This window comes from Rhamphochromis longiceps, linkage group LG13 (genome assembly GCF_057381845.1).
Source record: "Rhamphochromis longiceps isolate RC_006_pf linkage group LG13, R_longiceps_female_GT1.1, whole genome shotgun sequence".
In the NCBI taxonomy this organism is placed as follows: domain Eukaryota; kingdom Metazoa; phylum Chordata; class Actinopteri; order Cichliformes; family Cichlidae; genus Rhamphochromis; species Rhamphochromis longiceps.
This window is the reverse complement of record NC_140569.1, coordinates 15,693,267-15,708,246: the sequence shown is the minus strand read 5'-3', so window position 1 is coordinate 15,708,246 and position 14,980 is coordinate 15,693,267. Positions and strand designations below refer to the sequence as shown.

The following is a 14,980-nucleotide window of genomic DNA, read 5'->3' as shown; positions in this document are numbered from 1 at the left end:
TCACATTAAAAAAAATCCTATTATTCTTTTTTCTGCAGCCTTTGCAGTAAGACCTTCTAAGCCATTTGTAAATGTTCAAAGGCACCTACAATGTCCAGTAAAAAAGACTTTTATCATATATTAATAGAACGTATAAGGTGCTTGCTACATGTTGGTTATGTGAAGGCAAACACAACAATGTATCAATTGATGTTTGGGTCTTTTTTATTATTAAATATATCAAAGCAAATTAATACACAGCAAAATTGTGCTGAGGGCAGGCAGTGGCATCCAATTGAACAATTGAGCTAAAAAGGGGAAGGTCAGAGTTCTAAGACATAGTTCAAAAAGGGTGGCCCAGCTTTTTGTTTTCAGTTTTTTGTGTTTTCTCTCTCTTTTTATAGGTGGCGCTTTGTTTTTTTCATTGTTCCAAGTTTTCAGACAGTAAAGGACTCAGCATGAGTATGGGTGAATATCTCGAACAACAACAGCAGTACTTATGGAACCAGCAAAACATATTCTGGACGCAAGACCAGAGACTGCAAGCAAATGGAAGAGCAATGTTTATCAAAGCAGGAATGTCTAGTTGCTCTTTATGTGTGGATGGTCTCCCTAAGAGACAAGAACATTAGAGTTAAAACAGTAGTTTTAGAAACAGTGGTGGTTATGAAGTCCGAGTGTATCAATATTATCTTCCAGCTAGAGAACCTGTCTCATGTAGGGTCCTGGTTTTCTGACCCTTTATGTCAGGTGACATGGTTTCAGTGTTTCTTCTTGCTGGACTTCTCAATCATGGTCTCCACCACCACGGAAGTTTCCTCATAACCTTTCATCTTGCGGCCATTGGAGAACTTTTCCACAGACTCCACAACCTCCACCTTCTCGTAAGTCATGGCATCTGGAGTAAAGCTAGTCGAGCTGGTGCTGGTGCTAGTGCTGGAACTTGAACTGGAGCTGGTGCTGGCACCACGAGGTGCAGGCTTTGGAGTGGGCCCGCTTGGGCCGTTGTCATCCCTAGTTTTCTTGGGATGTTTAGCACCTGGGGTGGGATCTTTGGGGCCAGAGCTTGGGCCAGAGGGTGGAGATACTGGTCTTGGCTCCTTTGAGTGAGGTTGAGGCTCTCTATTGTTGTTTTTACCTTTTTCTCCATTATCCTTTTGTATTCCACCCTTTTTATCCTCCTTTCCTTCTCCTCCAGAGGTGGGCACGGTTGGACTGAGAGGCCTAGGATCTATCATGGGTTGAGGAGGTGGAGGGGATGGTGTGTCACGCCCATAAGGTTCATAGGGAGCCATCATTCCATCTCTGATAGTAACAAAGATGTGGCCAGCTGATGGTGTGGAGGTGTAGAAGCAGGGATCTAGGTAGCTTCCGTCACCGGTGACAAGCACATAACGACCCTTGGTGTAGAAATCAGCGATTGGTTCAGGCTTCTTGTATTTCCTCATTCTTTCTCTGACAATGTTACAGAGAGTGTCAAAGGCTTTGCTAATCTGAGCTCCATCTGGAACATCCTGTGGAGACACTCCACTGAAAGCAGGTCTCTGCTCTTCTCTCTTCACCCCCTCCTCTTGCACCTCCTCAGACTTGACCCCCTTCGTTTCTTCATTTGGACCCTCTCCACTGGCTCTGTTTTCTTCCTCCTGGCCACTATCCATCACATCTTTTGGGGTCAGATCCTTCTTCTTCAGGCCCTTCTTAACCATTATCTTCTGTCGTGGCTTGATACTGGTGATCTCCTGAATAGCCTGTGTGATATCTAGACACAAATGAGGTTTAGGTCAACTAGATATAAATAAATAAAATTTAAAAATGTATACACCAGCACTATTAAATCTTTGTACATTCTAAATATTATAAGGAAATTGCTTTTGTTAGACATAATCTTTAAGGACACATGTTGGTGTCTCAACTATAACGACTGCGACTGAAACTAGCTGTTTTATGTTTTATGTTCTTGGTGATCTTACCTCTCCCTCTGCTTGATGCAGTAGATCTGGGAGTGTAGCGGTAATTAGGGGTAAGCAGGGTAATGGGAGTGCCAATTATTGCTGAATTCAACCTACAGTAAAGGGAGCAGTAAATTGTTACACGGTGATGTTCTGAACAGTTTTCCTGTGCAGGGGAACCTGATCATTCATATGATTCAAAGTATGAAATAACACATAACACATAAAATGACCTAAATATAGGCAATCTTACATGAAAACAAAAAGCCTTGAGCTGGTAAGGAAGGACACATTTGTTGTCACACGGTGCCATCTGTTGGTGGATTGTGCAGAGAAAATAAACCTACTGAGTGTCACAAGGAGCAAATCTAACCTCCATTGACGCCTTAGGCCAAGTGACCAAAGGTCTTTCAAGAAAGTGACCCTGGAAGTTATGCTGGCAGTTTTGGCTTTAAGTGTCAAAAAAGCCACAAAGGTGATACATAAAAATACTTGTCCAATTACAAATTACCCATGACAGTATTAATGTTTTACATTTTGAAGTTTTTACACACAATTAAAAGGATATTTTGCAAGAGGTACATCAAATTTGTCTTGTTTTGAACGTGTTCTATTTTTTCTTTTCTTTTTCCCATCACTTCTCAGCCTGTTAATAAAAACAGCTCCATTGCCAAAGGCTTTCTCATAGAGGGCTCTCTGATTGTTTCTCTCTATTATTGTAGGGTCCTAAGAGAGATCATATTTACAGAAGTGTGCACTGCCTGAATCTATGCTGATCTCAGAAAATTAATTTATTTTTTAAAATTTATTATTATTATTTTTAAATTACATTTATTTTAGCAGCTGCAAGACTATGCTCACGCTGACTGTGTGATTAAACCTTTTTAGCCATGTGATAATTTGTTCATTTAAATGAATTTATTGCTCTGTATCAGATTTACTGGGCACCAGCAGTATGTGACATTCTTGTTAGTGATCACTCAGTGAAGTGAGCAACTAATGTTCTCATTCAGGTGTGTGCGAGTGTGTCTTTAGGTGTAATAGAAGCAAAGTGGTGTTAGCTTACCTGTTATCTTCATTCTCAATGATCCTCTTGTACCTCTCCAGCTCATTCTCAAGGGATGTCTGATACATTGCCAGGTGGCGACATTCGTTGGTGTACTTATCCAAGGACCTCTCAGTTTCCTCAATCCCTTTCCGCAGAGATTCGATTTTCTCATTGTACATTTGGATCTCATCGTCATAGCTCTCCTGGGTGTTTTTGATGGCTTGCTCCAACATTGTACTCTGATAGAATAGAAAGAGGCAGAGAAGAATAGACAAGGGTGATTTCAAGGAGAAATTCACGTTATTAGCGGTAATGCAATGTGTCTAAGAAATATTGAGAATGAACTAAATGCCACTGTATGCATCTTTATTATACCTGCAGGATCAAATAGACAGGTATGTAAAGTGCATAACGAAAGCTGACTGAAGATTGTTATTTGTGCATATAGCAGAGGTTTTATATCAAAAGCAACGCAGCCAGATGAAAGAACGTGCTTTGAAATCAGTGCAGACAATATATTTATTTTTGAGTTATCTGTGCTATTGAAATAAAGCACTGCTGTGTTTCTCTTTCATGAAAGGACACACTACTTTGACAAAACTCTACCTTTTAGCTTATTAATCTTCCATAGCAGGGCCGTTGCTGACACCTACTGGCACATTTGCGGCATCTTTTGCTGTGACATAATGACGCTGTTAGGTGAAAACCTATTTAAAGGGAACCTGTAACCTCCATTTCAAGCTTCGTGTTTCAACTTTTGAATTTTACTAGAATAGCTTTAAAGGATCCTTATTTCTCAGTCCAGGATTTTGCACTTAGAGCGGGAGTTGTATGTATATCTAAGGATGTCCACTGATATGGATATCTTACAGATCCAAGTGTAGAAAAAAAAAGACTGAAACACAATTTATAGAACAGTGGATTGATATATATATACTGAAAAATGCAAACTATTGTAAATAAATTGTATAACAGCCCACTCTATGCATTAGAATGGAAAGGATTGATTAATTAGACAAGGAAATACATACGCAGCACAAAAGCACACAAAATGCAGCTTTTCAAATGTGCAAAGATATCAGAATAAATTCTGATTTTGGAATTTTGGTCTGAGAAAAATCAAATAATGAGCAGTGTGATATTGTAGTCTTTCAGATGTGTATTTTGCAACTGAATAATGTTTGCAGAATTAGACCAAATGAATCATCAGTTAACTCTAAAAGTGAGCTTAGTTACAGCAGCCACTGGGAGTTTGGACTGGTCTTTGTGGAATATAGTTTTCCTCTAATAAAAACACTCTTGGCTCCTTTGAGAAATCCTTTTGTGTGCTTCTATAAATATCAGCTTGGCAATAAAAAAAAAGAGCAAAGGAAATAAAAGAAAAAAGAAAAAACATGATGTAATTAAGGCGAAACCTCCTGTTGTCATGGTGACCCACCTCAGTCTGTAGTCGCTGTTTCTGGGCCTGCAGCTGGCAGAGGGCACTCTTGTATTCCTCCAGCTGACTCTGTAGCACTGGTACTTTTTTTTGGGCCAACAGCTTCTCCTGCTCCTTCACACATGGAGCACAAATCAGTGAAGACATGCAGACAAATGCAGTGTGTCTCTACAAAATGAAGGTAATACCACACATACTTAGCCAGCAGTAAGGTCTCTCTTCCCGAAGTAAGGAATTTTCAATGAATTTTGTGGCTTTTTATGTTAATTTGAAATGCATTCCTTTTAGATCTAACAGTTTGTAATTTTCAATACTTACTGGCTTTTCTGCTGTTGTCGTTGAAAGTGACATTATTAACATTTGTACATTTTTTTCCAATCCATACTTGAAACGTATCATCAGCTACTGCAGTAAAAGTCTGTACTACTCTGACAATCTCTAATACGTACGGCTGTTCTGCTGTCAATAACAGGTTAAGCTAAGAGGACGTTTCTGAAATTTACACTTTTTAGGTCATCTTAAACTAAAGGCTGCAAGTAGAAATAAAGATAAATTGGGATCTGATAAATGTTCATAGTTACTCACATTACATTCATGGCAAGGCATTCAAACAGCTGGCAGGTCAGTTAGTCAAATACAGTATACAGAGATCAGCTTGGCTCACAATGTGCCCAGAATGGGTTTTTTTTTAATCTTGCCTGAAAGATAGAGACAGTCACATCTGCATCACTGAAGTCACAAGCTGGTGTGCTTCTCTGTCCTTTAAAAGGCATCCATTTATAAGACTGAATAGCTTAATTGTTATTATATAGCTTAAAGGTTTAGAGAAATACGTTTATTTCATTTTTTCCATTCAAAACAACTAAAAAGAAACCAAGAAACATACAAAACACTTCACATGTACTTTAAACTAATTACTGCTACCAATAAATATTATTAATTTTACTTTTCCTTTATTTTTTCACGAGCAGCACTTGTCTCCTTGTGTACGACCGACAAACCTTACTAGACATAAAAGACGGTCTTTCTTATAACTTTCCGGAGTTCAAGTTTTGCAACACGGACACTCCGTTTGCAGACCCCCCATTCATCTCACCTGAGACGCCTTTGTTCTCTGGCCCTGGAGGCCGCAAACGCCGACGCAGAGGGAGAAGATCTGGCGTTCTGGTTCGACTGAGACGGCGCACTAACAGACCACCGTTACCCAGTTTATTACTGGCTAATGTGCAGTCTCTGGAGAACAAGCTGTGCGAGCTTCGGGCACGGATCTCATTCCAGCGAGAGATGCGGGACTGCTGCGTGATCTGCCTCACAGAAACCTGGCTATCGGACAAGGTACCGGACTCCGCAATACAACTACCGGGGTTCTCCGTGCATCGCGCGGACAGGTCACAGGATCTTACTGGGAAAAGCAGAGGCGGTGGTGTGTGTTTCATGATCAACAACAGCTGGTGTGATTATGCGAACGTGCACCCGGTCAAATCCTTCTGCTCACCGGACCTGGAGTACCTGATGATTAAGTGCCGGCCATTCTGGCTACCGAGGGAATTTACAGCAGTGATTATTACGGCTGTTTACATTCCCCCACAAGCCGACACTGACCGTGCACTCAGGGAACTGTACAGCGCGATCAGCAGTGAGGAAACCGCACACCCAGAGGCAGCGTTTATCACAGCCGGAGACTTTAATAAGGGAAACCTGAAGAAAGTCTCACCAAAACTCCATCAACACATCCTTTTTAACACACGTGGAAACCGGCTACTCGACCACTGTTACACCTCTTTCCGGGATGCGTACAAAGCCCTCCCCCGCGCCCCATTCGGCCAATCAGATCACTGCTCCATCCTGCTCCTGCCCGCCTACAGGCAGAAGCTGAAACAGGAAGCTCCAACCCGGAGGGCGGTGCACTGTTGGACGGACCAATCGGAGTCTGCGCTGCGGGACTGTTTTGATCACGCGGACTGGGAAATGTTTCACGTGGCCGCCAGAGACATTGATGAATACACAGACTCAGTCTGTGGATTTATCAGGAAATGCGTGGAAGATGTCGTCCCATCCAGAACAGTTAAATCCTTCCCAAATCAAAAACCCTGGATTAACGGAGATGTTCGCGCGGCACTGGCGGCACGGAACACCGCCTTTGCCTCCGCGAACACATCGGACTACAAACACGCACATTACCAACTCCGGATAACGATCAAAGCAGCCAAACGTGAGTACAGGGACAGGGTGGAGCAACAGTTTGACAACCCTCGGAGTATGTGGCAGGGACTAAACACGATCACAGACTTTAGAGGGAAAACCAGCACACTGCAGACCACGGCCTCTCTGTGTGAGGATCTAAATGTATTCTACGCTAGATTCGACGCAGCGAACACCATGAGACCGGACAGTGTGCGCACCGCGGATGACGTCAGTGCGCACACTGTGTCTGAGGAGGATGTGCGGAAGTGCTTCAGGAAGGTGAACGCGCGCAAAGCTACTGGTCCGGACGGGATTCCCGGCCGCGTCCTCAAGTCATGCGCGGCTCAGCTGGCTGGAGTGTTCACACACATCTTCAACCTTTCCCTCTCTCTGTCTGTAGTCCCAGCCTGCTTCAAAATGGCCACCATCGTCTCTGTACCCAAATCCTCCACCATCTCCTCATTGAACGACTGGCGACCTGTAGCCCTGACCCCCATCGTAAGCAAATGCTTCGAGAAGCTGGTCAGGGACTTCATCTGCTCTGCACTACCCGACTCACTGGACCCTCTACAGTTTGCATACCGCCACAACAGGTCCACTGATGATGCCATAGCCCTGACACTACACACTGCCCTGTCACACCTGGAGAAGAGAGACACGTATGTGAGAATGCTGTTTGTAGATTACAGCTCAGCATTCAATACCATCGTTCCCTCGAAGCTGGACAGGAAACTGCAGGATCTAGGACTGAGCAGCTCCCTCTGCAGCTGGATCCTTAGCTTCCTGTCTGACAGACGCCAGGTGGTCAGACTGGGCAGCATCACCTCATCCCCCATCACACTGAACACTGGTGCTCCACAGGGATGTGTACTGAGCCCTCTCCTGTACTCACTCTACACCTACGACTGCACAGCCACTAACAGCTCCAACATCATTGTGAAGTTTGCGGACGACACTACAGTGGTGGGTCTTATCACCAACGGTGATGAGACGGCTTACAGGGAGGAGGTCAGCGCCCTGACCCACTGGTGTCAAGACAACCATCTCACCCTCAACGTCGCAAAGACAAAGGAGTTGATAGTGGACTTCCGGAGGTGCAGAGAAGTACACACCCCCATCACCATCAACGGCGCTGCTGTGGAGAGAGTGAGCAGCTTCCGGTTCCTTGGAGTACATCTGGCTGAGGATCTTACGTGGTCAGTACACACAAACAAAACAGTGAAGAAGGCGCAGCAGCGCCTCTTCTTTCTCAGGAGACTGAAAAGATTCGGCATGAGCCCCCGCATCCTCAGGACCTTCTATCACTGTGCCATTGAGAGCATCCTCACTGGATGCATCACCACCTGGTATGGCAACAGCACCGCCTACAACTGCAAAGCTCTCCAGCGAGTAGTGCGGTGCTCTGAACGGATAATTGGAGGTGAGCTTCCCTCCCTCCAAGACATCTACAGGAAGCGCTGCCTGAGGAAAGCGGGGAGGATCATCAAGGACTCCAGTCACCCCAGCCATAAACTGTTCAGACTACTTCCATCAGGAAGGAGGTTCTGCAGCATCCGGTCCCGTACCAGCAGACTGAGAGACAGCTTTTTCCATCAGGCCATCAGACTGCTGAACACGTCATAGACACCTCAGCTTCACTACTGGAACTTCAACATTATGCACTCCACACTGTATATAAATGCCACTTGTTTTGCACATATTCAACTCTGTATATTTTATATATTTTATTATTATTATTATTATTATTATTATTATTTTTTTTTTTTTACTATTTAATTTGTAAAAATGTGTATACACACACACACACACACACACACACAGGAAAATATTTAGTATACACATCCAGAAATGCATACACTATTATATATTGTACATATATTTATTAGTTTCAGGTTGGCCATTCTTGTATTTTGCTCGTTTGTGTTGTTGTGTTTGCACATCTCTGTTGCTTGTGGGGCTCGCACACAAGAATTTCACTCGCATGTGCTGTGCCAGTGTGCCTGCACATGTGATGTGACAATAAAAGTGATTTGATTTGATTTGATTTAAAGTTTTGTTGAGGAGAAGTGATGTCTCACAATTTTCTCAAAAAATGGCCATGCAAATATTTCTCTGAAAAGACATGCTTTGAGTTCTAGAGCTCAAGATGACATGAAAGACAACATAAATACAATGTGACATATTAAAGTCTTACTGGGCAAACTGGTAGTTTCAGTAATCTGCAGTATATATGTATTTGATGTTCTTGAAACCTCCCTGTAGGGTGACTATACCCCAAAGAATACCCTCATTTATCTTTTTCAGAAGAAAGAATACCCCCATTTCAACCCAGTTAAATATAATAGACTAGACTAGAGTGTAGAATAAAATAAAACACCCCTTTATTGTCATTGTACATGTGCAACAAAATTATATCTAGCAATTCAAAGTGGTCTGTCAATTCCAAAGGCCACACAGTTTCCATTTTCATCAGCAATCAGTGTCCTCCTTTGTCTTTTGTGGAAACATCTGGAACTGCCACACATGCACAAGTCATGCCCACTTGCTTACACTTTATTTTCCACTGGATGTCAGCTCAGCACAGCAGAGCCAAGAGTTGTGGCTCTTTGTTAGTACCCGCAGAGACTTAATCCAACCAATTAAACAATTTCTGCATTTAGAGTCAACATGCCTCTGAGAAATGTTTATATAAATAAATCTCCAATTTGCCACACAAACGCTTGTCACTGTGGCGCCGCTACTAGAAAATTAGCATGCACAGCCGTTCTTCACAGCATTTGCTTCATTATGTGCCCTGACACTCTCATACTGCAGGCCTGTCAATGTGTCTGGATGGCACTGTGACTGTCTCTCTCCTGTGCTTTCTGCACATGCACTCACACACGTATACAAAAACAGATGCAGTCACAGGCAACCAATTGGACAGAGAAGCCAGTAACCTCATCAACCCCAGACATGTAGCCGGGGCTGGCACACATGCAAACACCATCTTCTCCCCCAGGGAGGGCCATGCACACTCACACACACACACACAATGACTGCATTAGTGACCTCACCTCGGAGATGCCAACTGACACATTGGGAACAAGGGGGAGCGTCTGGTTGATTTGCTTTAAAATGTTTACATAGGTTTGGATCTCTGCGAGGTTCTATGGAGAGAAAGACAATATAAAAGGAAAGTTTTAGTAAGAAAACTCTGCAAAAGTAGAATGAAAATAAAAATAATAAATCTGTAACTCTTCCACTTTGTAGACTAAAATCTTCAGCTAACAAACCTTTCTCTTTTCTTTATCACAATCTATTGAAAATCAGCTGAAAATGAAATATTTGATAAAAGGCTTTCATTTAGCTGAAATGTATTTATAAATGGCACAACATTTACTTCGAGCATGGCCGAGACTTTCTGTCCAAATCCTTTTGTAATAGGCTGAGCTCAGAGTCTTTCCACAAGGATACTTCAAAGCTCGAGACCACAAGCCCAATATTCATGTGAGAGGACTCTATTATTTCTGACATAATACACTGACAGTAGTGCCCATTGATCTGCTCATGATCTCAGTATTGCAGAGTCATGTATTAATTCATTACCAAACACGCCGCTGGGTGAAAGTAAAAAGGAGAGAAAATGCTTAGGCATGAAATTCTGTGCAAAGTATGCTGTTTTGTTTTGTTTCAGTGTTTTTGCACCCATTGTTTTGGACCTTCTAGCTATTGCTACATCACAAAAGAGGGTCTATTTTTATTTTTTCTATGTGCTTTGCAGTCATATGATGAGCATTTTCTGAGCAATACTTTCCGCGCTCACATCACCGACAGTAAATTCACAAATCCCCAGGAACATCATAATATATCCACTGGCAATAATTTCAAGGATTTGAGTCACAACAAAGAGTTGCAGCCTGAGGTGGGCTGCCTGGTCAAAAGGAACAGGACTGAGTGGGGAATAGGCAATAAATCGAGACCAAAAAAACTCTCTTGAGTTTATTTATGTTGTCAAAAAACAATTTCAAGATGCCAGAGCGTAATTAAACACTGAAAGGGGGTTATTATATGAGCGCTCTTTGTTTGTAGTTGATAAAAAAAATTGTGTTTTATAGAGTTTTAACCATTTTAATCAATGTTTTAAAGACACATGGCATAAACAAGCAGAGCATTTTTAGAGAAACCTCTAATCCACGTCATTACAGCATTTGCTTATTTTCCCTTTAAATTTGCATAATTTGTTACTGCAAATTAGTTTTGAAGGAAACTTAATGCACAAAGCACAACAATGACTTTGCCTTTTTTCTACGTTTTCTTTTTTTCAGCAGTATAATATCTGCTGATAGCAACTAAAGTATTGGCATTGCTAATTATGAACCCTAAACACGAGTTAGGCAATGATAATCTCGTGTAAATATGCAGAAAAAAGTCCATGTTATTCTAGTAATGTTTAATAAAGTAGTGCTTTTGCAGACTACATTTAGCCTCAGGAGAATCTGGTGCGCTGTAAATCTTTCAAGTAGCAATCATAGTATTCAATCAAGAAAAGATATTGCCATGTATATAAAAAAGGAGATAAATATGAAATAGAATATAGTAATCTCGGTGACTTAGGCAAACATGCTTCGTTGCTATGTCGCTATGATGGCTGTTAATACTATTCACTGCCAGGATAGAAGTCAGATCTCAGTGAGCTCTTACTGCCTTCTTGCTGAGAATACTTCATGTATGATTAAATAAGATCTTAAGAGGATTAGTAGTTAGCAAAGCTCAATAAGTAATTTCCTTTTTTTGGTTTAGGTTAACTTTGATCATTTCCCATTAGAGTACTGACCTTCTTGTGTCTGTCTCTGGTGGAACTGATGTCATCCTGCAGAAACTGAGACTGGATCTGGTACTCCAGGTTTCTCAGCAGAGCGCTGTCAGCCTCCTGCAGGTAAAGAGACCCAAGAGAGGAAAAAATAATTGAGTGCCACAATGTTATTTTTTTTTCTTTAACAAAAACATCAGTGGCAGACTGCATTCAAATAACAATGAAGAAAATTCTCTACTGTCCCACAAAGTGTCATAGTGGTAGCGCTCTGGTATTTTCAATCTAAATGAATTATATCTGATCCTTTATACTGATATTTTTTTTTTCAGATGAAATATCTTTTCATTGTGGTTCTGCTTTTCGTCAATTTTTAAAATACAGAAGAATATGGGGCGCCGTTTGTAAAGTGAAACATGCTGAAATTAACGGCAACATTTTTCCACATTTAGCTCAAAACAAGTCATTTTTTTACAACATTTAGTAAAATATTTGTAACTTTTCATATTTAAAACAGAATTTTAAATGTTAAATCTAAATGTTAAATATTCAATCTAAATGTTAAATGTTAAATCTAAATATTATATTTAAATCTAAATCTAAATGTTAAATCTAAATGTTAAATCTAAATATTATATTTAAATCTAAATGTTAAATGTTAAATCTAAATATTATATTTAAATCTAAATGTTAAATGTTAAATCTAAATATTATATTTAAATCTAAATCTAAATGTTAAATCTAAATGCTAAATGTTAAATGTTAAATCTAAATGTTTAGGCTAACATGCAAATTTATTGCACGGATCAGCGGAAATACCAAAATAAAAGCTTTCCGAAAACCTCCGGTGCAAAAGTGTGCCAGTAGTGGTCAGACACGTTCGTTCTCACTCCCAAAGCGTAATAATTTTCGCTAGGTGACAAATTGTCAACATTTTATGCTTTCGGGTACCCAACATGTTCCTAAATTATGGCATCGGAAAAAGGAGAGCACATGAGAACCGTTTGGACTCAATCTACACATGTTCGTTCATTTTCTAAAGATCGATTTGGAAAACACTATTTTACGTCATTTAACTGCTAGTAAAGGTTAGGAATAAGGTTATAGTTAGGGATAAGGTTAGGTTTAGGGCTGGAACACATGGGTGAAACGTCTATTATGGCGGGACCGTCATTCCACTGGAATTCAGCCATAACCCGACCATGAGAAAGCACGTCCGGCGATTTAGCTGAAAACATCGGAAGATCCGTTTTGTCGGCCATCCAAAGGTTCAGCAGTAGTGCACTCTTAGTAGCTGCAGTCTTCACTTCACAATCGCTGCAGCACATGTCCAGCAAAATCGCTGGACATGCTCGTAGGCAAGAAGTGAAGCAGCACATGGCGGGGAGAAGTGAGGAGGAGAACAGACACAATTTTGCACCAGAGGTTTTCGGGAAGCTTTTATTTTGGTATTTCCGTTGATCCGTACAATAAATTTGCATATTAGCCTAAATATTTAGGTTTAACATTTAACATTTAGCATTTAGATTTAACATTTAGATTTAGATTTAACATTTAACATTTAGATTTAACATTTAACATTTAGATTTAACATTTAACATTTAGATTTAACTTTTAACATTTAGATTTAACATTTAACATTTAGATTTAACATTTAACATTTAGATTTAAATATAATATTTAGATTTAATATTTAACATTTGATGAAAAGTTACAAATATTTTACTAAATGTTGTAAAAAATTACTCGAAAAAATATGTTTTTGTAAGGTTTTGAGCTAAATGTGGAAAAATGTTGCCGTTAATTTCAGCATGTTTCACTTTACAAACGGCGCCCCATAGAAGAATGCATTGGAAAAAAGGCAAACTTTCATTTTTCCAAAATATCATCAGCGAAGGTTTTTATATTTTTACTTACACATGCTCCACACTTAAATGTTAGAGAGTAACAGTGCACATTTACTGAAACGCAGTCATAAATGTCCTTTTGTAGGGGTGCTTAAACAAACATAGCTTTAACTATAGATATTACCTTGTTTAACTGTTCCAGTGTGCCTCGAAGCTGCTCCTGATAATCACATTCATTTCTGTATCTGAATGACAAAAGAACTCATTTATGTGTTCATATAAAGCCAGAGTGCAGTGATTACACTATATACCACCACATTATTTATATATAATGCCCTGCTGACATGGTAAGCTCACAGTGAGAAGGGATAGCTGAACAAACTCTGTTGTATTTGTAATGTGTCATAGTAAAAAAATCCCGATTATACATGCTGAAATCCACCTGCCTTTATCTGCTAATTCAACCAAAGCTGGTTAATGTTATTCTTAACTGATCAATAATGCAGCAAGACTGCCTGCAGATAAATGATTACAAGGCCTTTCTAGACAGTTCCAATTAATCAACTGATTCACCTTATTTACAAAAGAAATATCTCGCTCTCTCCCTCCCCCTTGTTTTCCTAATAGTATACTGGAGCCATGGATATACTTCGGGCTTTACTTCACAAACATTTGAGACTTTTCCTTATGACCCTGGAGTGGATAAGCATTAGAAAATGGGTGGATGGATATTTGCTTGTGTTGCTTTTTTGTTATGGGTAAAAGAAAAAAAGTATATAAAAGTATATAATCTGATTCCTTTATACAGTTCGCAGCATTATCACAATTTAATGTCTAACATTGTGTTTTATAATTACTAGTGACACAGTATAGCACATATGATTTAAACCATTTATAACAAATTTTCCTGACTGCCGTATTCCAATTCTTGCTTATAGAATAGGATCATTTGAAGGCTTTTTTAAAAAATGCCACGCTTCTTGCAACAATTGTCATCATCATCTTAGTATTGGGTTCATTAGCATTTTAATGACATTTCTATAGTAACGACATTTTTCTCATTACTCCATATCTGAGGAAGAAGTTTGACTCCTTACGCACATAAAACACCAGCCACTACCCACTCTCTTACTTGTTGGTATATTCATCCAGCATGCGGCAAGCATCCTTCAGCTCCCGCTGCAGCTTGGCATGGTCGGAGAACAGCTCTCGAATGCGTTGCCTGTTGACTTCAATCTGCTCTGTGAAGGCTTCCTCCAAGCCGCTGGCCTCTTCCATTCGCTGCAGTGTCTCCAGCTGCTTGCGGAACACGGCATTGCGCTGCTCTAAGACTCTTGCCCTGTTGATGTACCGGGCAAAACGGCTGTTGAGCTCCTGGAGGCTCTCCCAGCCCTGGATGGCTGAGATACCTGCAGATTCTTCAGCATCATCCTCAAAGATATCCGAGCGCTCATACTTTTCCTTGTGCACCTCATGCCGGTAGCTTGTCTTAAACATGATGGCACGCTTCTCTCCCGTGGGCTGGTGGTATTCCCGGAGTGCTTGGTCCACCTTAGCACCTTTAATGTGTGAAAACTTGGTTGCTCACCCTTGGCTGTCTCATGCTAGACTGAGCGCTGCACAGTAGTGGCTGATGGCGAAATAGCCCCCCAAACCACCCTCTGGCTGTTGCCATGCATGCTTTGATCCTGGGGGCTTCCAGAGATTATTGTTGCCTTTGTGGCAGAAAGTAGAAAAGCAATA

General features: G+C 40.7%; 1 protein-coding gene across 2 annotated transcripts; it reads right to left on the bottom strand.

Moving 5' to 3' along the window:
* Positions 1–200: 200 nt before the first annotated feature.
* Positions 201–14,832, bottom strand: bfsp1 (beaded filament structural protein 1). Of its 2 annotated transcripts, none has more exons than XM_085427955.1 (8): positions 14,370–14,832; positions 13,422–13,482; positions 11,415–11,510; positions 9,655–9,747; positions 4,415–4,582; positions 2,995–3,215; positions 1,950–2,041; positions 201–1,738 (listed from the first exon to the last, which is right to left on the bottom strand). In XM_085427955.1, the coding sequence occupies exons 1-8, from the start codon at positions 14,732–14,734 to the stop codon at positions 741–743; spliced, it is 2,094 nt and encodes a 697-aa protein (XP_085284081.1). In that variant the 5' UTR covers positions 14,735–14,832; the 3' UTR covers positions 201–740. The 2 variants fall into 2 exon arrangements, with proteins under 2 accessions (XP_085284081.1, XP_085284080.1); XM_085427954.1 differs by having other exon boundaries at positions 4,415–4,528.
* Positions 14,833–14,980: the final 148 nt, after the last annotated feature.